The 27,648-nt window shown below is 42.4% G+C and overlaps 1 protein-coding gene across 3 annotated transcripts; it reads left to right on the forward strand.

Moving 5' to 3' along the window:
- The first annotated feature begins 15,176 nt into the window (after positions 1-15,176).
- On the forward strand, positions 15,177-27,525 carry LOC140615606 (uncharacterized). Of its 3 annotated transcripts, none has more exons than XR_012016101.1 (7): positions 15,177-15,550; positions 17,584-17,615; positions 21,783-21,871; positions 22,759-22,814; positions 24,559-24,762; positions 25,652-25,779; positions 27,197-27,523. XR_012016101.1 is itself a non-coding variant. In XM_072795440.1 (7 exons), exons 1-7 carry the CDS (start codon positions 15,279-15,281, stop codon positions 27,260-27,262), a joined length of 843 nt encoding a protein of 280 aa, XP_072651541.1. In that variant the 5' UTR covers positions 15,177-15,278; the 3' UTR covers positions 27,263-27,525. The 3 variants fall into 3 exon arrangements, 2 of the variants coding, with proteins under 2 accessions (XP_072651541.1, XP_072651542.1); XM_072795440.1 differs by having other exon boundaries at positions 25,656-25,779; positions 27,197-27,525; XM_072795441.1 differs by lacking the exon at positions 25,652-25,779 and having other exon boundaries at positions 27,197-27,518.
- The last annotated feature ends 123 nt before the right edge of the window (positions 27,526-27,648 follow it).

The raw sequence follows: 27,648 nt of genomic DNA on the forward strand, positions 1-27,648 counted from the left end.
CCCCGAGCTGCTCCGGGTCCCCCGTGCGCGCTGCAGCCCTTAGGGAGCTCGGGGCGCTCTCCCGGGGCGCAGGTGCCTGTTAGTGTCCCCGGGAGCCCGAGGGCATCCCCGCCCTCCTGGGTCCTGCTCCACCTCCCCGCGAGCCCCTTTCCCCGGGAAGGTCGGTGCAGCTCCTGCTCCTCCGGGACGGGGCTCTCCTGTCCTGGGGACACTCGCCCCGGCCTCAGCCCGGCTCCTCCTCAGCCCAGCTCCTCCCCCTTGGAGGCCTTTTGTGTCTTTATTTCTTTTTCCCCGTCTTCCTACCTTGATAGAAGTGCGAACTCTTCTCACTGTAGCATTCCAGGTGTTCTCTCTTTAATTCTCAGGCCGAATTCATAGATTTTCAGGATAATTTGAAGGTTTTCTAGGTAATTTGGTGGAGACAGGTGATTTGGAGACCCTACTCTTCCACCGTCTTGCCCCTCATCCCCCTCCAGTGTTTCTACATCTATGGGGGAATGAATATGTTTCTTCCAACAAAAAGATTGAGGTACATTTCATATTAAAGAATGAAGTCTTTATTTTTTTTAAAGATTGATTGATTCATGAGAGACAAAGAGAGAGAGAGAGAGAGAGAGAGAGAGGCAGAGATACAGCCAGAGGGAGAAGCGGGCTCCCCACAAGGAACCTGATGGGGGACTCAATCCCAGACCCTGGGATCACGCCCTGAGCCAAAGGCTGAGCCACCCAGGTGTCCCAAGAGTGAAGTCTTTTAAAAACCTGCTTGGACATACTGCATTATCATATCATGAAAATTTGAGGGGGAAGGAAGGACAAACACCTTTGTTTATGGATATAAGGCAGCTGAAAGGTTAAATGTACCCCTCCCTGTGTCTTTACAGGGGGCCCACCATGTCCTAGGAGGAGATCTCAAAGTTCAGTCAAGGTCAGGCATTCACATAGCCCTACCTGTATAACTTTCTCCTCCACTTGATTTCTTTTTTTTTTTTTAAAGCTGGTTTTTTTTTTTTTGTTTGTTTGTTTGTTTGTTTGTTTTTATGATAGTCACACAGAGAGAGAGAGAGAGAGAGAGAGGCAGAGACACAGGCAGAGGGAGAAGCAGGCTCCATGCACCGGGAGCCCGACGTGGGATTCGATCCCGGGTCTCCAGGATTGCGCCCTGGGCCAAAGGCAGGTGCCAAACCGCTGTGCCACCCAGGGATCCCCCGATTTCTAAAGTAAAGCCAGGTCAAGGGCAGGGCCCAGAGGTTGAGCCTGACTGACTGCAGCCACTGGAGAGGTCACACAAATGGCAAGCCAAGTGGGGCAGAGCTCTCCTCCAGACAACAACAAACCTCAAATAAGTGCCACCAGCATGAAACCACAGGGGTTATTTATGTCTCTCTCATTGTTTTAAAAATAAAAATAACCACAATTTTTAAATGTCAAAAGAGAGAGATAGGTTTTTGCATGACCATTTGAGAGTCTTGGGCCACATGTGCTCTGTGCTAAAGTATGCCTTGAGTTTCGTAGGTGGTCTTTTCTCTCAACTTTGAGGCATTTTCTCCAGAAAATGGAGAAATCTCTAGGCAATCTCACCAGAAGATTGCCTAGAATCATGGAATATCAGAACGATATGGGACTTTGGAGATCATCTTCTCAAGGAATTCTTAGTTCTTCAGAGATGTGCTTCAGGCACTTGTGTCACTCCTGAAATTATTTGCAGAATTCCTCCATAAACATGTACATCTTTCTAGGGATAACTGGCATCTCTGTTTTTCATCTGATCCTCCAAACAGTTTAGATTCCGCACCCCTCACCCCCAATTGGTATCCATTCTTTCTACAAGGGTCACTGTATACAGCCCTTCAGGCTGTTCCTTACACAACTCTTGGGTGGGGGAGGGGAGATTCATGGACTATAACACCCCATAGAAATGTGCAAAGCACAACCTGTATGCCCATGAATGATGGGCTCGCATTCTATTGTATTCTCATCTTATGGTTAGCACTAAAGAACTGAGAAATAATTTGCCCTTTCCCTGCTTCCATAGCTCTTGCTTACATTTCCCTTGTCACTTAGATTATATTTAAATGACTTTAAGACGTATGTCTAATCCTAGGATTCAGTATTAAGAAATCCACTATCATGCCTAGTGTCATATTTTCCACTGTTTTATTGCTAACAAAACCAGTATTTTATTCTTCCTGAACCTGACCCCTTTCTATTTTTCGGCTAGTTCAAAAACTCAGGTAGACAAGAGGGTTACTATTTCTTGTCCCCTAAACCTTAAATATGTTCACGAAGAGGTGATCAACAATTCATGAATAAAAGAAGTATAAAAATATCTGTACAGGGCAGTAAGGACTAAGGATCTAATGAGAAATTAATTTCTTCTTTAATTCTAGCTGCTAGAAACAATTCCCTTAAGGGCATTTTCATACTTTGCTGTTTCTCTATTTAGAAGCCTCAGCTTTTATTCAATGTTGCAAGGGCTTCTATTAATTTTAACAATCAATAGCTAATGTTTACATTTCCCAAAACACTTACCATTACATTAGATCATGTCTCCACAGGAAGAACAGGTGTCTTCTCCATTTTACACAAAGAGAAAAAATAAGAGAGATGGAGTAATTAGACTTTGTGAGTGGCACAACTGGGACTCAAACAAGGTGGGTCTGACTTGAAATTCATTACTCTGAGGCCCCATGCCAGGCAGTGTGGTAGACATACAAATGATCACCAATATCTGGTTCTCTTTCAGGTAAACAGAGAATTGTGCCTCCCTGGTTCCTTAAAGTTGGACATGGTTATTTATATTGGCTAGATATGGCCAGTAAAATGAGAAAAGGCATTGTGTCACTTTTGCACCACTTTTGCACCAAAGCATTTAATTCTTGGTGGTCAACTCATTAGTTCTCCTCTTCTAGTTTCAACTTCCAACACATAGAAGCAAATTTTCATATGGAGGTACTACAAGATCAAAGTGGCCTGGAATGAGGAGACAACAAATGGAAGACATTTACTCTGGCGAGCCACATGATCCTGCAGTTGATCTTGCTAGAGCAAGAATTTACCTTTTACTGTGGGCAGACAAGAAGATTTGGGGATTGTTTGTTATCACAGCATAAGCTAGCCCTATCCTAATTAATACGGACAGACTCCATATGGGATTGGAGCTCAGACTGGTTCTTTGAGAGGCACCAGTCATGCCCAACTGTACTTCCTTCCTCAAATTCATCACTCTCTTTGGTACCTGGAGCCTTTAGGTACCACATTTTAAACCATGGATAGGTCAGGGGATACAGTCCAGAGTAGGAGAGCTGGGAAATGGCAGATTGCTGCATGGCTGAGGGCAGAGATCCCCTCAGGTGTGGTACATTTTGTGGGCTGGGTGCCATATGAATTTCCCATGATTGATTGCAATGGCCTAATGAGATGAAGTCAAGATCATTATTCCAAGACCAGTAAGAAAGGAAAAGATCAAAGTAGTAGAGATCAGGGTCAAGTAAGAGAGAAGGGTCAACCTGGCTGGGAGCTAATTCAGCACGATAGACAGATCCCATGAGCCTATTCTGGTGATTTTTCCTGGGCAGCTCAATCTTCTCAAGTTAGCCCTGCCTTTGAAGTATCATTGTAGGTTCCAAATGCTCAGTGCCTCCCAAGTAAGAGCTTGTCACGCCCTAGGACAGGGACCATATCCTTATTCATCCAACACAGTGTTCCCAACTTAATTTTCTCCATTTTATATCATGCATGGAAATATTTACCTGGCATCCTGAGATAAATATCTGGGGCTGCTTCTCCCTGGAGGTGACAAACCTGTGAGCTCCACCTATCGTAGGCCCTCCTTGATGGACTGAGGGGATCACACTTGTAATATTCTCATGGGAATTTCCAATCCAGTGATCCTTCCTTACCCTCTACTTGTCAGGGGCTCCGCTAGATCTTCTAGGTGACCTTTAGGTCAAGCTAGGTCTGGGTCTTCCATCACTTAATTCCAACTCCTCTGGGTGCTATTCCCAAATCTAATTATGCTCATAGCCAGGGCAGAGGTCCACACGACCAAGGCAAAGCACCTGGGACTGCCTACTCCCTCCTACACTCTTTTATTCATTTGGCAAATATCAAGTACTTGCCATGTGCCAGGCTTATACTAGACTCTGGGAATACAGTGCAGAACAAAATGAATATGGCTATGCCCTTCCATAGCTAACAGTCTAGGGGAACCTAACGATTAGCCAGCATTTATAAGATAGTCTAAAAATATATATATAAGATAGTCTAATTAGTGTTATGATGGCCAGAGATGCTATGGATTGCCTAGCTGAGAAAATTAACTTGGAGGATGAATGGGGACAGGGAACTTTTGAATAGCTTTAGTTACCTTTTGAACTTTTTGAAAAAAGTGTGCTTGTTTTAACTAGGTTCTAACTAAGACCCATTCATTGTCATTTAGTTTTATATCTTACAAGTCTCTTTGACCCAGCAATACCCCCCACCTCTTTTCTTTCCCCCTTTGCAGTTATTTGTTGAAGAAAAAAGCTGCTTGTCCTGTAGAGTTTCCCACAGTCTTGATTTTGCTGGTTGCATGTGTATGGCATCATTTAACATCTGTCTCTGCCCTCTGTATTTCCTGTAAATTGATAGTTAGGTCTAGGGACATAATCAGATTCACATCTGATTTTTTTGGCAAGAATCTTTTAGGGGATGTTGGGTACTTCCTCTAGGAGGCATATACGGTTTGGTCATCTCTCTTTCTTTAAAGTCAGCAGTTGTTGCTGATCATTGCCTAGATCCATTAATTAATGGTTGCAAACAGTGATTCTCTAGTTTTTTCTTTTCATTATTTATATAGAGAGAATCCTCCCCTCACTGACCATTTGTTATCCATGGAAAAGACAGGAAAAAATGTCATTTCTTTTATTTGCTAGTTTTCAAATAAATTGGTTTTAGAGCATCCTGCAAAAATGATCAATAAAATTTTTCTTGGCGTCATTATATGATAAAAACTTAGATTTAGGGATCCCTGGGTGGCGCAGCAGTTTAGCGCCTGCCTTTGGCCCAGGGCACGATCCTGGAGACCCAGGATCGAATCCCACATCAGGCTCCCGGTGCATGGAGCCTGCTTCTCCCTCTGCCTGTGTCTCTGCATCTCTCTCTCTCTCTGTGTGTGACTATCATAAATAAATAAAAATTTTAAAAAAAAACTTAGATTTAAACCCGTTTAATGTGTTCTAATCCATTGCAGCTAATATCTTTATTATTGCTCAAATTGTCCCATCTTTGGCCAGTGTGAGTCTCTTCAAGTTACTTCCTGAATTCTTTTGACAAGGTTTACTGGTTTTCAATAGACCTCTTTCTTGCCAGTATGACATAATGTTCTAAACTTCACTTGTGCGTTTTTCTGCCTCAGATCTGGACACTGCCATTTTTGCAAGAAGCCCTGGTTTCTATTAATGAGAAGTGGTATTTAGAAACCACAATCTGAGTACTAGAGTACTTGGTTCCTACTGACAGACCTTTGGTTCCTTCTAGTCTTTTAGTGCAGGAGTGTTCCTCTGCCTTCATGTGTGGACCATAGCATTAGTTCCCCCTTAAAATCACTGAGGCATATGACTTTCCTACTATTCCTTATCTGTCACCCAATCACCCTACAGAATGTCAGTAAGCAGCTAATGTTTAAGAAGCAAAACAGCATAGCTGTTAAGAACACACATTCTGGAACCGGTCTTCGTCTTCCTGGTTTTAGATCTTAGCTTTGCTACTTACTAGTTCTCTGGCCTCTCTATACCTCAGTTTTCTGATCCCTAAAAGAGTGGTGATAATAACAGTACTTATCTAATGGTACTATTTTTAAATGAATTAATATACATAAAGAATTCAACAATATCTGGTACATAGCAAATATGTATAAATACTTTCCACTATTAATATTTGCAATGGGCATTATCCATGTGTAACCATGTGTACCTCAGCATGTAGTAAACAAGAGAAATTCAGCTCAGACTAAACAAACAAACAAAAAAAAGCAGTACTTATTGAATTACAAAGCTTGTAGTGGTCATGGGGAGGTGAGAGAACCAAGGGATGAAGTATGAGAGCTAGAAACTGGAGTAGAGACCCAAGACTCCCTACTCTACACATCAATTCTCCTTATGTCTCGGCCTCATTCTTTTTCTTGCAAATAGGGTTACTTGGTATCAGGGAACTAGGCTGCTGCAGCCCAAAAGCAATGTTCTTTCAGCTCAGAACCCAAGACAAATGGCTACCCTGTCCCCTTCACTTGAGAGAATTCAATGAAGGACTCTGAAGGTTGACCCTGAATCATGTGCTCATCTTTAGACTAATCCATGGCTTTAAAGGAATATCGAATTATGGTTTGCCCTTTCTGGGTCACATGCCTAACCCTCTGAAGGGGGAAAATCATTATAAGTAAAAGCCTACCAGGACTACATAGAGTGAAGGAGAGATCCCCAAAGGAAAGGACATCCCCCTTACTGGAAGTAGGGAGAAATGAAAGCATCCTGGGAGATAAAAAAAACCAGCAGCTTCCAGAGAAGTCTACTGAGAAAATAAAACATGGCTCCCACTTTCAAGGAACTTGTATTCTAGTTGGAGAACAGGATAACCAATAAATGAATCACACTGTTACTGAGCAGCTATGCCATATCAGACACCACACGGTGGTGGTGCAGGAAGGAGTAAGAGACTCCCTCATTCTCAGCTGCTGGTCTCCATAGATGTAGGGTTTTTGTTTGTTTGTTTGTTTGTTTGTTTGTTTGTTTTTAAGATTTATGTAATTATTTGGAGAGAGAGAAAGAGAGAGCATATATGAGCAGGAAGGGAAGAAGGAGAGAGAGAGAATCCCAAGCAGATTCTCCACTGAGTGAGGAGCCCAAGGTGGGACTTGATCTCGTGACCCTGAGATCATGACATGAGCCAAAATCAAGAGTTGGATGTTTAACCAACTGAGCCACCCAGACGCCCTCTTAGAGGTATCTTGCTTTCCTGTAGTTTTCCTAAATGTCTTAGGCTCACTCTGATACTTGAAATGCAAGAGGCAATTTGGGGGCAGAGATTTCACACCAGATTCCAAAGGAATAAAATACATTTCTAATTTGGAAAAGAACTTATTTGGACAGTCTTTCTTCTCTTTCTTAATCTTTTAATTACGTCATAGAAGTCACATTTACAGGCACTCTTGGAGGACATATCTTTTAGAGGACACTCAACAGGCTTCATCCAATTTTCAAAAGGTTTGAGGTAACTTACAAAAATGAATGAAACTGGATGTTCCAAGCCTCTCATTGTCTGGATCATATGAGGAGGTCACACTCATCCTAGCATTCATCTCTTAACTATAGTGGCAGCCTCTCTCTACCTGTTTATAGGGAACTTCCAAAAGAAAACCAAACAACAAACCTAAGATCTCTAAGAGATCTCCCCATCAGAGAGGAGCACCAGGTTCTCACTCTTGAGCCACATCTTACTACCTCTGTGGGTGGTAACACTCTGAGAGTACTCTCCACTTGTAGGCTCCCTGCATTTCTGTTGACAAAGGTGTGCTGTGGTTTGTGGCTGTGGAAAGGATTTAGGTCTTTGTCCTTCCTCTGGCTGAACTTTGTCACATTGCCACCCCATTTTGCAAAGTCTGTCCTGAGCCAATCCAACAGCCTGGGACCCTGAGTATTCTCACAGAGGCTTCTGTCTAGGCTGGGGCCAGATCATACCACTCTCTCCATGAGCATCATTTCTGTCTGTCTTCCCAAGCACCAGGGCACACAGCTCTCCCATCCTTTGTTTCTCCTTTCTCCTCCAAACCATACAGAAATGCAAAAGCCCTCTCTATCAGCTTAGGAAATTAGATCCCCAAAGAGTGAGAACAGATCTATAAGAGCCTTAACAAACAACCAGACTTTGAATTTTGATTTGAGCTTTCCCCAAAAGTGGGAGCCTGAAATCATCTGCTTCATATGCAAACCCATCTTTCCAAAATAAATAATCTGAGGAAGGGGAAAATAAATGTAGATTTATTACAAATGAATAAATATAAGGCCAGAAGAAAAAGATTATACATAGTGGCAGACATTGTAAAGTTCTACAGTTGAGACTTGCAGTGGCTAAAGTGAAGATTAAAAAAAGGGGATCCCTGGGTGGTTCTGTCTTCGGCCCAGGGCCTGATCCTGGAGTCCTGGGATTGAGTCCCCCGTCGGGCTCCCTGCATGGAGCCTGCTTCTCCCTCTTCCTGTGTCTCTGCCTCTCTCTCTCTCTCTTTGTGTGTGTCTCTCATGAATAAATAAATAAATCTAAAAAAAAAAAAAAAAAAAAGGAATCAGCAAGAAGATTCAGACTGTCATTGAAAGAAAACAAAACCAGTAGTTCTAGAGGAGTAAGGCTTGGTCTGGCCTTGTGCTCTGGCATCTTTATCTCAGTTAACTAAGTTTTTGCTTTGCTGCTTTGTCCTGTCCTTGCCCTTTCCTCCTGGAACACAGTTAGACCACCTTCCCCAGCTCTCTTGCAGTCAGGTGTGGCTATGTGACTGAGCTCTGACCAGGGGAATATGGGCAGAAGTGCTGCATGTCACTTCTGGGCAAACTCTGATAAGAGGCAGGTGTACCTCTGTTCCTATCTCCCAGTTGAATGGGAAAGACTCTGATCTCCCCTAAGGAGAGTGGAACACAAGCTAGAAAGAGGCTGGGTTGGAAGCCTGCTGGGTCATGTCACTCACGGCAGACTGTGCACCAGGGAGAGGTTCCCCTTATTGTGTTAAGCCACTGAGACCACGGCATTTATCTGTTAGAGCAGCTGGTGTCATCCTAACTAAAACAGATGGGATAACACTGGCCTCCCTTGTCTTGAACTTCTCTTTCATCCCCTTTCCCTGGTGCATCAACAAGTGTTCCAAAATTTCATCTGCCACCTCTCCAAGCACAATGGAAAATATCCTATTGGGGAGTGCTCGAAGCCACTTAGATGAATTCTGAGCCCTCCTATAATTTCTTTTCTCCTGGATCTCTATACGCTCTGACTAATATGACCTCATCCTTTCCAATCTGACATCCATTTCTCTTGCCAGAAGAGACTGAATGGAGGTGGAATTTGGGAAGTTCTCCATTCTCTCTCAACTAGCAATACTGCAACATCTGAGAGTTGTAGTTTCCTTTGAAGACAAAACACAAAGCAAGTATCCCTTCTGCTGAGTGGCAGAATGGGCTGCCCACATGGCACATTGTCGGGAACAGCAGGTCCTCACAGTCTGCTCAGCAGAGCCAGGGGGAAGGGAGGAGAGGGAGTCAACTCCAGCTAGTCATGTCTTTCACAGAGTAAGGTAGGCATTGGCCTGGCAGGAGGACCACAAGCATGCTTGATAAGGCTGATGGAGTCCTGAGTGTCACCCCGGTAGTATTCTGAATGACTCAAGTACTGTTGTTTTCCAGGAGGTCACGTTGACATAACATTCTCATGGTAATTGGCCTTGCAAAACCTGCTTGTCAAAATGTTCATTTCCTGAGCAGAGATCACAATCAGTAGCCAATCAATGAAGCTAATCACTCAGAACTTCCACATCAAAACTTTAAGAGTTCTGAGTCTCTTGGTCAGTTTGGGCACTCGCTATCTAGAAGATCTAGAAGTACTGGTCTTGAAGTCATAATGCCTAGGTTTCAACTGACCCAACAATAGCTACCACTCATGGGGTACTTGCTATGTTCTAGATCATCCTGGGCACTTTGTATACATCATTTCAAACATCTCCTTTGAAACAGGATATAATTTGCCCACCCATATATTTTGTAGAGAATCTCATTTTACAGATAAAGACATTGAGGCTCTGCCTACTGTTGGCTAGCCCCTCCTGGAAATAGATTGGACTCTGATTTTGTGGAGTTTAAAATCTCTTTAGGGAAGTGAAACTCTCAAGAAATAATTTGAGAATCATATGCAATAGCACACACCAATAGGGGAGTTTTTGCTCAAAGCTAGATGGAAACTGAGCATCTTGACTAGAGAAAAAAGGGTGTGGGAGATGAGAGTCATGTCTACCTGAGTGATAAGACCAGGACTACAGGACAAAAATCAGCTCAGCTGCCAAGTTCCTGGATGGGCAAACACTAGTTGCTGAGTGGGAGTTTGGCTACCACTGAGGGACAGTTGGGGAGGCATAGTGCACTAGCTTGGGAGAGAAGACACAAGGTACTCAGGAGGAAAGTTAGGGTGGCCTGTGCTTATTCTGTTGGGCAGCTAGCCCAGAGATGCCCTCAGAGCAGTGATTCTTCATTTTGTCTGCACCTAAAAGATGCTCAGGAAAGCTTTTACAAAATATTGATCTCTGGGCCAGCGTCTATTTCCTCACTTCCTTGAAGGCAACAAAAAGCTTGAATATTCAAATGGACAATGGCCAAACTATATGTTAAAGTAGGACTCTGACCCACAAACTACAGTGGCCTGGGAAGCCAAACCAGTCTGCAGCAAGCAGTCTACGGAATCAAACCTCTGTAGCAACAGGCCCTAGGTGGTCTGGATTTGATCAGTAACTGACAGTTTCCTTAAGTTTTGTCCTCACTTCCAATTTAGGATTACCCGGAGAATGCCAATATATTCTGCTCACCAATAACACAGGATGCTCTGTTTCTGGCTATCTCACCTCCAGCATCCCTATGTAACAGCCTCCAATTGGTGCACACCCAAGGCCTTCCCTCTCTTCCTACTATAAAACATTTTTTACTCCTTTGTCTGCCTCTGAGTTTCTGCCAAAATGCAGGCAATGGTGGCTGACTCCGTTTGCTGTTAGGGCAAGCTCTGAATAAATAGCCTTTACTTGTTCTCATGTGGGTGGTCTTTGTTTATTTCCACATAACCAAGCATAGATGAAAGAACATGAATTAAAAATCAGACTGATTCCATTTATATGAAGTCCATCAACAGGCAAAATGAATCCATAGTGATAGAAATAAGAAAGTGGGTGGTGCAAAGATAAACTCAAAATGGATGAAAGAACTAAATGTGAGACAAGAATCCATCAAAATCCTAGAGGAGAACACAGGCAACACCCTTTTTGAACTTGGCCACAGCAACTTCTTGCAAGATACATCCATGAAGGCAAGAGAAACAAAAGCAAAAATGAACTATTGGGACTTCATCAAGATAAGAAGCTTTTGCACAGCAAAGGATACAGTCAACAAAACTCAAAGACAACCTACAGAATGGGAGAAGATATTTGCAAATGACGTATCAGATAAAGGGCTAGTTTCCAAGATCTATAAAGAACTTATTAAACTCAACAGCAAAGAAACAATCCAATCATGAAATGGGCAAGACATGAACAGAAATCTCACAGAGGAAGACATAGACATGGCCAACAAGCACATGAGAAAATGCTCCGCATCACTGGCCATCAGGGAAATACAAATCAAAACCACAATGAGATACCACCTCACACCAGTGAGAATGGGGAAAATTAACGACAGGAAACAACAAATGTTGGAGAGGATGTAGAGAAAGGGGACCCTCTTGCACTGTTGGTGGGAATGTGAACTGGGGCAGCCACTCTGGAAAACTGTGTGGTTCCTCAAAGAGTTAAAAATAGACCTGCCCTACGACCCAGCAATTGCACTGCTGGGGATTTACCCCAAAGACACAGATGCAGTGAAATGCCGGGACACCTGCACCCCGATGTTTATAGCAGCAATGGCCACAATAGCCAAACTGTGGAAGGAGCCTCGGTGTCCATTGAAAGATGAATGGATAAAGAAGATGTGGTTTATGTATACAATGGAATATTCCTCAGCTATTAGAAACGACAAATACCCACCATTTGCTTTGATGTGGATGGAACTGGAGGGTAATATGCTCAGTGAAATAAGTCAGTCAGAGGACAAACATTATATGGTCTCATTCATTTGGGAAATATAAAAATTAATGAAAGGGAATAAAGGGAAAGGAGAGAAAATGAGTGAAAATATTGGTGAGGGTGACAAAACACGAGAGACACCTAACTCTGGGAAATGAATAAGGGGTAGTGGAAAGGGAGGTGGGCAGGGGGTTGGGATGACTGGTTGATGGGCACTGAGGGGGGCACTTGGCGGGATGAGCACTGGGTGTTATGCTATATGTTGGCATATTGAACTCCAATAAAAAAATAATAAATAAAAAAATAAAACCACACAAGATCAACCTAAAGCAGATCATCCTTTGCATCTCAAAAAATAAGGTACATAGACATCTTACAATTTGTAGTAAGATTTATTTGATGAAGATTGTCAGTACACATTGGTGATCATTTTTACATTTTGAAGAAAATATAGCAGATACCAATAGTGTTGGGTTCGTTGACTTAAAAACAACCCTAATGTATACTAACTTGCCTTCTAAGTGTGTATGGCAACATAAACCTTTTGATATTGTCTCTAAAAAAAAAAAGAAAAAGAAAGTGGGTGGTGGGGTCTGTGGGTGTGTGGGGGATGGTAGAGGTGGGGTGAATTGACTGGAAAGGGTCATTGGGATACTTTCTATGGGGATGGAAATGTTCTCTACTTTGAGTGATGGTTACATGGTATATACAATTGTCAAAACTCATTGACTTAAAATCCTTAAGATTTAAAGTACATTAAACTGTGATAACATTATACCTGTGACAGGCACTAGATGGTCCTCAATTCCTGGTATTCATACCCTTGTATGAGGCCCTCCCCGGGTGTGTGAGCCAAACCTAATGACTGACTTCCCACAAATTGATACAGTGCAAGTGATGGTTTATCACTTCTGAGGTTAGGTTGAAAAGACTGTGGCTTCAGGAGACTCTCTTCTTCTCTTGTTTTTACTCTGGGAAAGGCTGATGGCTCTGCTGTGAACTTACCCTATGGAGAGGGCAATAAGGCAAGGACGTGATGCTTCTAACCCACAGCCGGGAAAGACCTGGGGCCTGGTAACAGCCAATGAACTTGAAAGTGGACCCTTCCCTGATCTGCCTTGCTGTTACCTTGACTATAGTCTTGTAAAAAAAAAAAAACCTGAATCAGAACCACCCACCTACACTGTACCTGGATTCCTCTGCCACAGAAATGGTGAAATCATAAATATTGATAATTTTAAGCCGCTAAGTTTTGGGGTGATTTGTTATCCAGCAATAGATAATGGATACACAAATGGAATCTGTTCTATATCAATTAAAAAAAAAAAAAAGACAAACCACCTATTAAAAAGAAAGTGAAGTGCAGTACCTGGAAATACATGCCTCTGTTCTTCTCCTAGCTCAGGGGATCTGCTCTGCCCACCACGATCCACTCAGTTGCCTACCCCAAATCTTTCCCTGGAAAACCTTCTTCCAGAATAGCAGTTTCACAATGTAAAAATAAGTAGGACGTGCAGACATATTCTTGGAAGACTTTGAAGCACAGGGAGAGAGATTCTCCACATTCTGTGGAACATTCCTCACTCTGAGGTATACAAGGAATTCAAACATGCTGATATCCAGAAAGGTTCATGGAGGGAGGGGCAATCTCTTCCCTCGGACAGATGGTCTTTACCACACACATCCTCCTCACATCTTCCCCTCTCTTAGCTGGTAAGGAGAGAGAGTTCCTCCTCAGCCAGGATCTCCTTTGTGGGGAAATAGTGGAGGGAGTGTGGACTCTGGAAGCTCAGGACCTGGACTTGGACCTACCTTCATGAGCCAGGTGAGCTTTAGTGCACTGGAGAAGCCCAGGATGGGCCACCCCAAGATATGCCACTTGGTAGTGATTATTTTGAGCAAATACAGCAAAATGTATTTTGAGCAAATTATTTTGAGCAAATACAGCAAATGCAGAGGAGAGATTTTCTCTGCTTAAAGACAGAGCCTCCAAAAGGAACTCAATTGTCATAAATCCCCTTCGCTGAGGTTCCATCAACCAGAAGATTGACTCCTATCAGAGGAAAGGAGACTAGAAGCAGACACCACACCCAGGCAAACTTTGTTACAAGCTATACTATCTCTCATATATTTTCCTAAGGGCCTATTCATCTTCCCTAAAAATTGTTTACTCTCCCCTAAGTTGCTACACCCTCCACAATTAAGATAGCATGTAAGTTCTGAAATCTCACCACATCTGGGGATGTTCACTTTTTGTAGGTGTGACACTCTTGTGCATTTAATATTAAAAATGAATAATTGTGTATACCTTTTCTCTGGAAAGGGCAAAACCAGAGGGCAGGAAACTGATCAGAGGCAAGGAGTAGGAGGAAAGGCAAACCACGAAGCACTACAAAAGAATTTTAGGGGTGGTGGTGATAGAACTGTTCTATATCTTGTTTATACAGTGACTACTGTATGACTATGTGTCAAAATTCACAGATTGGTACATAAACATGATGAACTTTACTATATATAAATTATATCTCAATACACCTGCTTTGAAAAATAGGGGGAAGAAAAAGGCACAGACACAATCATTTTCTTGTTCTAGCCCACTGGGACAGCTGCCCAGATTGGGGTCACGACCTCTTGGAGAATTTGGCATTTGGGGGCATACAGACTCAGCCCTGGGAAGAGTAAGATCAGGGCCACTCAGAATCAGTATGACCTTCTACTCCTGCTGAAACAACAATTGTGGGGCGCCTGGGGAGCTCAGTTGGTTAAACATCTGCCTTCAGCCCAGGTCATGATCCTGGGTTCCTGGGATAGAGCCCCACATCAGACTCCTTGCTCAGCAGGGAATCTGCTTCTCCCTCTCCTTCTGCCTCCCACCCCCTCTACTAGTGCTCTGTCTCTGACTTTCTGTCTAATAAATAAATAGAAAGAAAGAAAGAACACTGTCCTGTTCCTCAGGTTCCCATCCATTAACAGAGGAACATTAAGAGTCAGTCATTTTCATCTCTACATTAGCATCTATACAAATTCATGTATGTTTTCTTACTCCAAGCCAGCAAGTAGGATGTTGACACAACCATGAAGCAGTGCTTACAAATCAAACATATATGTTATATGTAAGCTGCTTATGAACTGCTGACTTCGTCCTCCTTTACACCAGTAAGATAAAGAGCTGGGATATGAGGTTTTAATTGAATCAGAAAGTGGGAAATAAATAAAATATGGCAATGGTGCCTATTAATCTCCTTGAAGTTTCCACAGGGATAGGCACAGCCAGAAGCCTTCATTTCTATGGAAACTATGAAAGGCAGTTTGGACAAAGACTGGCTACATTCTGAGAAGACTGAGTTCCAAAGCTGGTCAGTTGAAAGGCACGTTTAGAGCTCAGGAGATGAAGTCTTGGGTTACCCAGCCCTGGCAAAAGTATCTTGCAGCCTAGGGGGCTGGGAGGATGCCTGGATGTCCCACCTGTTTAGACCACAGGGATTCCAAAGAAATCCAGCAAGGCTTGTGCAGGTGGCAAAAGGCAAAAACACAGGTAGAAGAAAATAGGGAGGGGAAGAATATGCCCACCAGGAAGAAGTTCCTGACACCCCATAAGTGGGATGGCACCTCTCCTCTGCAGGCCCAGAGGTGTCCTGCGCTTGTCTCCACTGCACCAGGATCGGGCTATTGTAATAGGCTGCTTACTTACTTTCTTTACCACTATATTCCTCATCAAGGGTAAGGGTGTATTCAACTCACTATTGTATGAACAGCTTCTAGCACAGTGCCCAGCCCTTATAACAACAACTACTACCACAGGAACAGCTAACCCTTATATAATAACAGCAACTAACATGCATTGCATTTGGAGTGTGTCAGGTGCGCTATAAATTCATTACATCTACTAACTTTTAAAATTCTCAGTGTTTGCATTATATTCATTTTATAGACAAGGAAACTGAGGCACAGAGAGTTCAAGACACCTACCTATCCTAGGCCACCCTGCTGGTAAAAGGCAGAGCTGTGCTGTCTGCTCCAGACTCTATTTTTGGCCCTGTAATAATGTACTCTGTGAAGATCTTTTGCCTCAACAGGCCATGGCCCTGTGCTTGTCCTCTTCCCTGGGACTCACTCTCTCCAGGGCCTCATCTGTCTCTTCAGTCCCAGCTATTACATCTCTGCAGGTGATTCCCAGATCTGTGTCTGTAGCCCAACCTCTCTCTTCAGTGTACTTCCAATCACTAAAGACATCTCTGCCTTTCCAATAGTTTAGTCAAGTGGCAGATACCTAATCAAATACTAATAAATCATTCATTCTCTCAGTCCCATCCTACCTCTCTACTTCCCCTCTTCGTGTGCGTGCACATACATGAATCCTCAAAGTCCATACCGCCTTCTCCTTAGTAGTGTATAGCTAACCAGAGGCATGTGTCATACAATTAACCTACTGAATAGCTGAGTAAGTTACTCAAGTGCCTTTCTCTGTTTCTACCAGCAACCCCTCAGCACACGGAACAATTGATAGGTACAAGTATTTACCCCTAAGAAAAACCTGAGACCTGTTCTATAAGGAAGAAACTATGTAGAGAGGCCAGGGCTTTCAGTGCAGGAATTTGCTGTTCACCTCAGAGTAAATCTTTCTATTTATCTGTAAGGATGGAGATGTGGGTGAGGGTTGTCTGCTTCCCCCAAACATAGTCATTCACTTAACATACTCTGTACAAGTATATAGAGCTCACAGACAGCCCTTTTCACTTGGGAACATATATGGTGGAAAAATGGCAAAACCTCTGCCAGCATCTCTATTAACTGACCTACTCTTTCATAAATACAAAAGGAAACCCAGGATGACAAGCTTTTTTTTTTTTTTTTTTTTTGAGGAAAATCAATAGGTTAAAAGTGAAAGACCAAGGTGAAAAAACGAAACAAGAAACACATTCAAAACTAATTCCAAAAAATAAAAGAAAATCCGATCTTAGAGGAAACAATATTCAGAAAAAGGAAAATATAAAACAATTTTTATTAAAATGCTCAGATATTCGAGAAGCTATTACATCAATGGAACATGAATCAGCTGCTAGTATATAGGACATTGAGAAAATAATTGATTGGAAATTTAAAATGTGATTTCTGCAACAAAAATTTAATAGTAGGGCTGGATGATAAAATTAAGGAAATTGTTGAGGACATGGAACAAAAGAAAAAGGATATAAAACACAAGAGAAAAGACACGAAGCACCAAACCAAGCATCCAACATGCATCCCAGAAAAACTGAATCTAGTACATGAAAGAGGACATAATTGAGGAATTAAAAATATATAAATTTCCCAGGGTCCCTCCAGATTCACATCTTCCAAATGAAATGTGACCTTCAAAAGCTGAGAAGAATGAAAAAAGATACATATACAAGTTTGTCTGTATAAAATTTTACTAAGAATAGATACTCTTAAAAGCTGCCATTAAAGAAAAATTAAGCACACATAAAGTAGGTCAACTACAAAGGGACAAATATTAGAGGGACTGCAGACATTGTACCACCAGTATTGGAAGCTAGAGTATAATCCAGCACTACCCAGAAAGTACTGAGAAAATGGAACCAATGACAGTATGCCCATTGGCATGGCTGTCCAAGGGAGGGCTGGAGAGAAGCAACGGATACAAGCAGAGCATCTGGGGCCCTCCATGCAGAGGGAAGGTATACGCAGAGCCATACGGAGCATAGGGCAACAGCACACTCAGCGAAAACTTCGGTTTTCACATCTCCCTGCAGGTACACAGCTGCTGTTGCACCATCTGCCTCAGGTAAGCATCCCAGTCAAGAAGCTCTCTTGGTGTATTTTTGTATTGAACCCTCTTCCTCTTTCTGCCAGCCCACCAGGAACACGTAATCCATTCCAACTTCAGCATGTTCCAGAGCGTTTACGATGAGACAGGGTGAATCCAAGGTTAGTCTCTTCTAACTTCTTAGTTAGAAGAGATTAACCTTCTCTTAGTCTTCTGGTGAATCTCCCAGGCATTCCTCTCTGGGATATCATAGAATCCACACGTGAGGCCCCTTGAACCCACTTCCTGCTGTAGTCATTCACCATGGGAACTAAATTCATTTCAGAATCACAACGGGTCAAAGAGTTTCTTTCCCATAGTCTGAAAATATGAGGACTTCCAATTTATTTGGAAATCGAGGAAAGAAGTTTTTTTTAGCTTCATTTAAGAACAGTGTGGATTGGAGGCATGTCTACAACAATAGCAACAGAAAGAATTATTCCATGGATGCAATGAAAAGGTGTGTTAGATGACAACTATACAGGGAGTTTATAAAATAATTGGCCCAAACTAGAATTTGAAGTCAAAGGACTCCAAGATGACTATTTCCAAGAAAAAAAAATGGATTTTGCTTAACAGATAGCATTAAAACCTGAAATAACTTGTAATTTGCTTTTAAAAAAGCACTTATTTCTCTCAACAAGAAAAAAGGAAAAAATTAGAGACTCCAGGAGAAACAAACAAATGTGAGAAAAAATCCCAGTGGAAAAACAAAGATGAAGCAAACTAAAATGACATGTTTTTGAGCAATGATGGAACATAAGAGAATTCATTTGCTCCATAGGCTTGAATATTCTTTGAACTGCATGGGATTGGTGACATATGATTTAATTAATATTTGGTTCTGCAATAAGTGAAAAATATAATATTGGTAGTGATTATTTTTTAGTCAGTCTGTAGACAGAACATGAGACATAATTATAGGTACAGAAAAGAACTCAAGTGGTACTTGTACAAATGATATTCTGTAATTGACAAAAGGAAAAGTAGATGTTGCATTGGCTCTGATGTGCCCATTACCCCTGCAATGATCATCCCAGGTTTATCGAACCAGAAGTACATACTTGAGTATATCATTTAGTTCAGTTCCTTTTTTTTTTTTTTTAAGATTCATTTATTCATGAGAGACACACAGAGAGAGGCAGAGACACAGGCAGAGGGAGAAGCAGGCTCCACACAGGGAGCCCAACGTGGGACTCAATCCCGGGTCTCTAGGATCAGGCCCTGGGCTGAAGGCAGCACTAAACTGCTGAGCCACCTGGGCTGCCCTACAATACCTTATTACATGCCCTGCACATGCCACTCAGTGCTCTAGGTCAATGCAATCCCTATCAAAATATCATGGACTTTCTTCACAGAGTTGGAACAAATAATCTTAAGATTTGTGTGGAATAAGAAAAGACCCCGAAAAGCCAGGGGAATATTGAGAAAGAAAACCATATCTGGGGGCATCACTATGCCAGATTTCAGGTTGTACTACAAAGCTGTGGTCATCAAGGCAGTGTGGTACTGGCACAAAAACAGACAGTTAGATCAATGGAACAGAATAGAGAACCCAGAAATGGGCCCTCAACTCTGTGGTCAACTAATATTCGACAAAGGAGGAAAGACTATCCACTAGTAAAAGGACAGTCTCTTCAATTAATGGTGCTGGGAAAATTGGACATCCACATGCAGAAGAATGAAGCTCTAGGTCTTAAGAGACAATGTTGAACATGTCTACAATGCTGACAGGTAGCCCTCGTGGGGCTCATAGGCTAATGTGGAGGAAAGTGCAAGTGAGCAAAATTCATCCTCTTTGACAGCAGAGAAATGGCAGAAGGCTCGTCTACAATTACGTTAATAACCAAAACAAAAAATAGACTTAGAAATGGTTAAAAATGGGGCACCTGGGTGGCTCAGTTGCATCTGCCTTCAGCTCAGGTCATGATCCCAGGGTCCTGGGATGGAGTTCTGCATCAGGCTCCCTGCTCAGTGGACAGCCTGTTTCTCCCTCTCCTCCTTGCTCCTGCTATTTCTATCTCTCTCTCAAATAAAATCTTTTTTTTTTTAAAGAAAGAAATGGTTAAAAGTGCTTGCCTCTAAGAAGACTGATCAGTGAGGTAGCAGAATTTAAGAAACTAGTTTTTCACTTGACTCATTTTGCACTACTTTGAACTCTTCTAAGTAGAAGTTATTTTAATAATTACACTTTTAAAAAACTATAATAATGCTATTTCTAACCAGCACAATCAGGGTGGCTTACATTAAGCCTAAATGCTTCATAAAAGACCTGATGTCAGGGCTTTATGATCCCAAATTTTGTGCAAAGAATTTGAAATGGTGCAGCTGGGAGCCATTTGACTCAATACACATTGAGAAGATTTTGGTCCTATAATTGTACATCTGGATATTTTAATAGTGGTATGATATAAAATAAGCCTCTAGAAATATACTGTGTTGCCCCTTCTGCTTTATTTATTGCTATAAGTTGACTATTAGGGATGCCTGGGTGGCTCAGGGTGTGATCTTAGGGTCCTGGGATCGAGTCCCACATTGAGCTCCCCTCAGGGAGCCTGATTCTCTCTTTGCCTATGTCTCTGCCTCTCTCTCTCTCTCTCAGTGTTTCTCATGAATAAATAAATAAAATCTTTTTTTTTAAGTTGACAATTTTTAAAGCAATATATATATATATAATATATATATATATTATATATATATATATAAAAGCACTGTGAAAAACTGTTTAAGAAAGTACCTACTTGTCTATATACAAAAACACGTGTTTGAGTAGTTCAACCCCTCTTACAGCACGTATCTAATAGTATGTTAGAATCTAACCATCTTGGGCAACAATGACCCCTGAAGAAGGGTGTCCAGAGGTCTATTTTGTCTGACCCCTTCTAAACCCTCTTGTCATTCTCCCCCACACTACCTACAGCCGGGTCCTCCATAGCTCTAGGACTCAGGGAGCAGGAGAGGTCATGGGGAAGGATAGTGGTAAGAAGGGGGTCCATTTCAGGATGGAGTGATGTGAGAGAGAATGAAGGGCACTGAGACAGGCTGGCTCTGGTCTGGGAGAGATTCTGGGGGCATCAGATTTGAGATGAGCAGTAAGGGCAGGGAAGAATGGTTCTACTCCAAAGGCAGGGAGAGGGCATGGGGTCAATGAGAGAGATGGCATGGAGTTTAGAGAAGTGAACAGAGTGGCTCCAAAGGGAATGGCCAGAAGGACAGCAAGGCAGGGGTGTGGGCAACACAGCCAAAGCCCTGTGGTGAGAGAGATGCACTGTGGTGATTTTAGCAGTCATTGCTCAGGAAAGAGTGGGCATTATAGGCCTGCATAGGAGGACATGTGGTCTATCTTGAGGGGCTTTGGCTGCATGGTCCAGGAGCCAAGCTCGCCCCAGGGATTCTGTGACATAGAATGAACTCATAGCCATAAAGAATCTGATCAATGAAGCATGAAAACCACTGAAGGACAACCCCTGATCTAGGCTGTGCTGAGTGTCTGTTCTGTGGCCTACTTCCTGTCAACCTCTGTTCCCGTTCTTAGAGTGAATGTACTCAAGCAATCATTTCTGCCTCCACCTCCAGTCTGTCCCAAGACACTGGGCTGGGTCACAGCTCCTGGACACTGAAGAAACAGAGGGAAAATGTGTCTGTGCCTGACCATATGAATCAGAACCATAGTGATTTCAGGAAAAGGAGCTGCCTCCGCTGGCCCACATTTTCAGAACTCCCCTTCTTAACCCTGCCATCTAGGGTGGTGACAACTGCCAAGCACTGTTAATTCAAGACCTGTCATCAATCTTCTCCTCTGCAGAGCTCACACACAAAGAACCATGAACTGTTATTGCCTTCTCTCTGCTGTAGAAAGAAATATATCTGTTTCCTTCCACCCTGAGCTTCCTGAGAGTCGATGTAACATGCCATGGGCTTGGGAAACAGATTGACCTAGGCTTGAGTTCCAACTTCACCATTTTCTAGCTGTACAGCCTGAAAATTTTCTTAAGTCATTTGAGATTTAATTTTTAAAAATTAACTACTCAATATTACCTCATTGTGTTATAGTGAGAATTAAATGAAATATTATGCATAAAGTACTTAATTCAGAGTCTAACACATTGTACAAAAATGTATACATCTTTGTTCTCCCTTGCCTAGATATAGCTGGTGTCGAAAGTATCCTTGCCCTTACTTCCTGGAAGAAAACTCTGGGACTACAGGAGCCAGCTGACTTCCATGCCCCACAGGTAGGCCCACACCCCCTTGTCACTACTGCACGTTCTAGGGAGTGATTTTCAGGAAGATTCTCCCTTCTTTCTGTTTACATAATAAGCATGCTGCAAGCAAGTGGCAGTCTTTGGCTCTTGTCACATCTGCCTTGAGTTGCCATGTTCCTTGACTTTGTGCAGGGGATGTAGCTGGATGTCCAGTTCCTGCTAACTCATTATTAAGGCTGGGTCTCAATCCAGTCCCTGGACTAGCTTCCCAGGGTTGCTCCCAGCTCCCTCACCAATCCAGTGGAACTAGTACACCAAAACCTCAATGCCAGCTTTTCCCTCTCTGGCCTTACCCCATGTAGGCACTTATCTCCTTCAGCAGCTGGAAGAACCCCAGATGTGAGAGCAAATAAGTGTGCAGGACCATTCTGGCCTCTAACTGGAGATCAGCATCCCAGATTCAGAAAGACTTGGGCCCCAGATATAGCAAAGGCTCTGAGAAGCCTACTTCTTCCCCTTTTTTTCTCTCCTCTTATCTTATTCTATTTTTTAGAGTTCCCAGACACTGAGATACATACTTTTTATCAATGACACTGACAATTTCAACATAACCTAGTGGTTGAGAAGACAGGCTTTAAATTTGAATAGAACTAGATTTGAATTTCGTACCACAATTTACCAGCTGTGTGACCTTGAACTAGTTACTTTATCTTCTCATCCAAAAATGAATACGGTAGTATTTATAGGACACATTTTTTTTTTTCAAAATTTGGTTGCAAGTAAAGAAATCAGACTCTGGCTTAAACAAAAAGGAATAGTTTCTTTCACTTAACAAGAGCTCTGAAAGTGGTGACTAATTATATTGTTTCAGTACTTCAATATTTCCCTGATTCTTTTGGTCTTTATGTCATCCTTAGTGCCTCATGCTTGCAAAAAGGCTGCTGTGGATCCAGATACCATATTTATATAAAAGGTACCTATATCTTTCCTTTTAACATGAAAATAGAAGTCCTCCCAATAGGCCTTGTGCTGGACTTTTCTTTAGGTCCTACTAGCCAGAACTGGGACATATGGCAACTCTTTTTTTCTTTAAGATTATTTATTTATTTGACAGAGAGAGAGAGAGCAAGCACAAGGAGTTGATCAGAAGCACAGATCATTTGGGCGTGTGACTGACATCTGAAGTGGGGGTGGGAGGATGGAGAGGGGCAGTCTTATGGGACTGAACCCTTAACCTGTGAGATCCAATACTATCTCCAGGTAGATAGTGATAGAATTGAATTGAATTGCTGGAAACCCAGTTAGTATCCCCAGAGAACTGGTGGTGGTCATTAGAACTAAGTCTGAGAACCATTTTACCAAGTAAGAGGGAAGTACGGCTAAATGGTAGGGAACCAGAGAAGTTTGATTTGACACAGGGCTATAGTAATCAATTTAATAATATTTGTAAAGTACTTAGCACAGTGCTAGACTTTTAAGTAGTGTTTAATGAATTACAGCTATTATTATCAATAAAATATAAATTGCCAAAGTTAGTTGGTCATATCCTATATGTAATTAAGTACAGTACTTAGAAAATGATAAAATTGATAGCAGAACTCAGCTGTACTGATTTCTGAATGTCCCCCAGCCCCACCAGCTTAGCACTTGTTTTCTTTCATTCTTTAAGGTATAAAAACCAGGTACCAACTTTGCATGAGGTTCGAGGCCAAGTATCAGCAATAATCCTTCTCCCAGACTCCAAGGGGTTCCCAGGTCTCAGAAATTTAGTTTCCATGCCTTTTGTGCCCATGTTCCACCTGCTGGAGCCCCAAGCCCAAGCTCCTATAGACCCATGGATCTGCCCCTTCTTCCCCGACAAAGTCAGAAACCATGAGAATGGTTTTAACTTGGTTAAGCGAAGCACAGTAAATTGTGCCAAATCTACAACTTCTGTTTTGGATTTTGAAACCCTCTGAACATAAATGTGAATGAAGCAGACATCCAAAGAGCTAATGGGGAATCTAGACAAAGCTCATGCTTCTCTGGGGTACCAAACAAGAGCTTCCCCAGAGTCTGTCAACGCCTCATTACTGAATTCAAATGTATATTCTTGAATACCAAGAATGGGCTATTCGTAAACAGATCTGTGCTGGACCCCTACAACACTTTCCAGGGCTCATTCCAAACCACATCCTCACTCGCATTAGCAACAAAGTCCTCAAGGCAAACCTCGTTATCTTCAATTAATACAGGTGTTAGGACCCATGAAGTGCCATAAAGTTCCCAGTGTCAGGCCCTGTGCTAGGCACTTTATACACATTCTCTCATTTAATCTGCATGCACTGCCAGATAGGTACTATTATCTCTAGTTTACATATGAGCACTCTGAGGCCCAGAAAGAGTAATTTACCGAAGGTCACACCGAGTTGACGGCAAAGCCACAGCTGAAACCTAGCCTCCAATTTCCAACCCCAGATATCACAAGTACTGCCTCCTGGGCCATGGGGTCCCTCACTACATGCGTTCTCTGGGATAAGGGTCCTGCTATGAACCTTTTTATGCAGTCTGAGTAAAAGTTTTCTACAGAAAGATAGTATTACTGAAGCTATGAATGTAGATTTCAATGGCCTATATTTTCTATAATTGCATGTATAGAAATTACAAAATTGCATTAAGTGCCTTACTTGTGCTACAATTATATTTTTCTTTCCCTTCCTGTACCTCACCACCATCAGCCCATTTTGTACTCCTTTTTTCTGCACTGGAGAAGCAGCTACTGGAAGCAGGGTTAGAACAAGCTTGACCACAGGACTGCAAAGAATCACTGAAGTGGTGTTTGCATTAGTCCCAAGTGCTGGCCACCTCATCTCAACTCTCCCTAGAGGAAGAGACCCTGTAAGTCCCAAGGACACATCCGGAAGAGTATTGTGGAGAGTGAGGTAAGAATAAAGATGCAAATTACCAAAAGCCTGAAAAATGGCTGAGAGTCAGAACCCTAAATCTGGTAAATATTAAGAGGAAATGAAACAAAACACATCCTGAAATGCAGATGGGACAGACCGGTGTCCCCTTACCTTGTTCCTGATGCAGAGATTATAGAACAGGAGTGTGACCTCCCTTGGAGCCTGGGAGGGTTAGAGGGGCCTGTGCCACATGGAGAGAGAGGGGAACCAATTCACTGTGTCTCGTGCTCAACTGAACTGTTGCTACCTACTTGGTCTGACCAAGTTGTGAGTACAGCCTCCTTCCCCTTCCAGTGCATTAGGAAACTGAAGGGAGCTCCTATACCAGGAACTGAAAGATTTCTGAAATTATACCCTGCACTGTCTTATCCCATTCTACTTCATTTTTTTTTAAGATTTTATTTATTTATTCATGAGTGACACAGAGAGAGAGGCAGAGACACAGGCAGAGGGAGAAGCAGGCTCCATGCAGGGAGCCCGATGCAGGACTCGATCCCAGGACTCCAGGATCATGCCCTGAGCCCAAGGCAGGCGCTAAGCCACTGAGCCATCCAGGGATTCCCCCCCACCCATTCTTTATGTCAATGCCATGTCAGAAAACAAGTGCCTACCTCAGGATCAACGTAGAACAGAAATACCCAGCGGATATGCTAACACTCTATAACCTCATAGGGTCATTCTCTCTATCATGAAATTTTAATACAAGAGTTCTTGCAAGAAAATTCAGTCCTGCTACTCCTGAATGTCCCAGTGTCCTGTGATTGTCCTCTAGTCTTTCTGGAAAGCAGGGTCACATGACACCATATTTGTTTCTTGTCAGGACTATGTCAGGACTTGCTGATAACATCAGCTTTCTCTGTGCCAGCCAGGTGGGTTCCTGCTGTTCCTTCCTGGAGAAGGGAAGCAAAGGGGCAGATCTATGAAGCACAGAAGATTTGGGACAGAATCACAGAGCCCAGAAAGCACAGCCACAAGCTGAGAATCCTCTCTTTGGTGGGTATGGGAGGAAGGAGATGCAGAAATACCCATATTCCTAATTTGAAAAAGACTAAAATAAGCAGACCTATGTGTCTGGGTGAAGTATGATAAACTGAGTGTCAAAGACTGTGAAAAGGAACATGACTTGGTTCATTTCATTATCAATAATTCACTTACACAGTCATTCACCTCTCATCCATTCATTTATTCATTCATTCCACAATTGTGATTGTGTACCTGCTACAACCCTAGAAAGAAGGCAAGGAGGATACCTGGGTGGCTCAGTGATTGAGTGTCTTCCTTTGGCTCAGGTCGTGATCCTGGGGTCCTGGGATCGAGTCCCACATCAGGCTCCCTCCGGGGAGCCTGCTTCTCCCTCTGCCTACGTCTCTGCCTCTCTCTCTGTGGTCCCTCATGAATGAATAAATAAAATATTTTTTTTAAAGGCAGAGAAAGACCCTAGGATATGAATACAATCCCTCTGCTCTATGGTAAGAGCTAAATGTATCCACAAAGGATTCACCTTATAGATGCTCTTTCCTCTTTTTCTCTCTCCTACCCGCATCCTGCAAAGGTTTGATTTCTTATAATTTGCCTGAGCTTTGCTCATCCACTCTCCAGAGCTCTGGAAACACTATCTAGAGCACTGCTTAAACAATGATGATGAAAATGATAATAACAGGCAACACTTACTGCTTTTTGTATGTCCAGCAATGTTCTAAGCATTTTAATAACTTATTTATACATCATAAGAGTATGACGAGCTAGGTACTATTAATATGCTTATTTTCAGAAAAGATAGTCAAGGCATTATGAAATTAAGCAACTTATGCAATGTCACACTACAGATATGAGGGAGAACTGGGATTTGGATGTAAGCAGTCTTGCTGCAAAGGCTCTAGTCTTAGCCATTACACTATCCATACAAGAGATGAAGTGTTTGATTTTAGAGAAAACTTAAAATGTATACAGTTTCCTTTGCTAACTTGAATGATAAGATTTTAAACATGTTATAGTGGTGCTAGTGGAAACTATTGGAAACCTGTGCTAAGCCCAGTCATTAACAGCCACTCTTGAAGCCAGGCTGTGTTTAGTTTTCCACCGGCAGGGAAGAAACAGATTTTCCTAAGAATATGTCAAAGTCTCACACCTCATTAACCATGGGGCCAAGGTTCAAACCTGTGCCTAGTACATGGTCTTCAATAAATACTTATTGAGCAATGAATAAATAAATGCATAAATAAAATGAAAAAGCAAGTAAGCCAACAGGTAGGCAGAGCTGCATAGCCCAAAAGTTCATGCTGTATCCTATGTACTGGTGGTTTTAAATTGTGTGCCACAAAGGATAATGTGGAGTAGCTACCTGCAAGTGTGGAACCCAGGCCTCCTATTCCTGCTTCTAGCAGAGCATCTCTGCTTCTATATGTTTTAGGTATTGGAAGACAGGTGTCACAAAAATAGCGGCATAGGGAGCTCCAAGTATCTATCCCTCCACTGAAGAAAACGTTAAGCTGGCAAAAACATTCAGAATCAGGAATGTAATAAAAAGAAGACTCGCAACAACCAGGGGAATGAATGAAGCAGCAGCTGCTAAATTTTAGTAAGAGCATGTGGCATTTTTCTTATCCACCCACCATCCCCCAAACCCTAACTTGGCCAGCAGCCATGGTGATGGACTCATATCCCTGGTGGGACAGCTTGCTAATGCCAGAGGGGAAATTAAAACTTTGTTATCAAAGAACTGTCTGGTGGTTCCCTAAGTGATTGGCTCAGAGGCTGCCTTTGTTTTTTGTTTTGTTTTGTTTTTAATAATAAACTTATTTTTTATTGGTGTTCAATTTGCCAACATACAGAATAACACCCAGTGCTCATCCGGTCAAGTGC

This window comes from Canis lupus, chromosome 23 (genome assembly GCF_048164855.1).
Source record: "Canis lupus baileyi chromosome 23, mCanLup2.hap1, whole genome shotgun sequence".
Classification (NCBI taxonomy): Eukaryota; Metazoa; Chordata; class Mammalia; order Carnivora; family Canidae; genus Canis; species Canis lupus.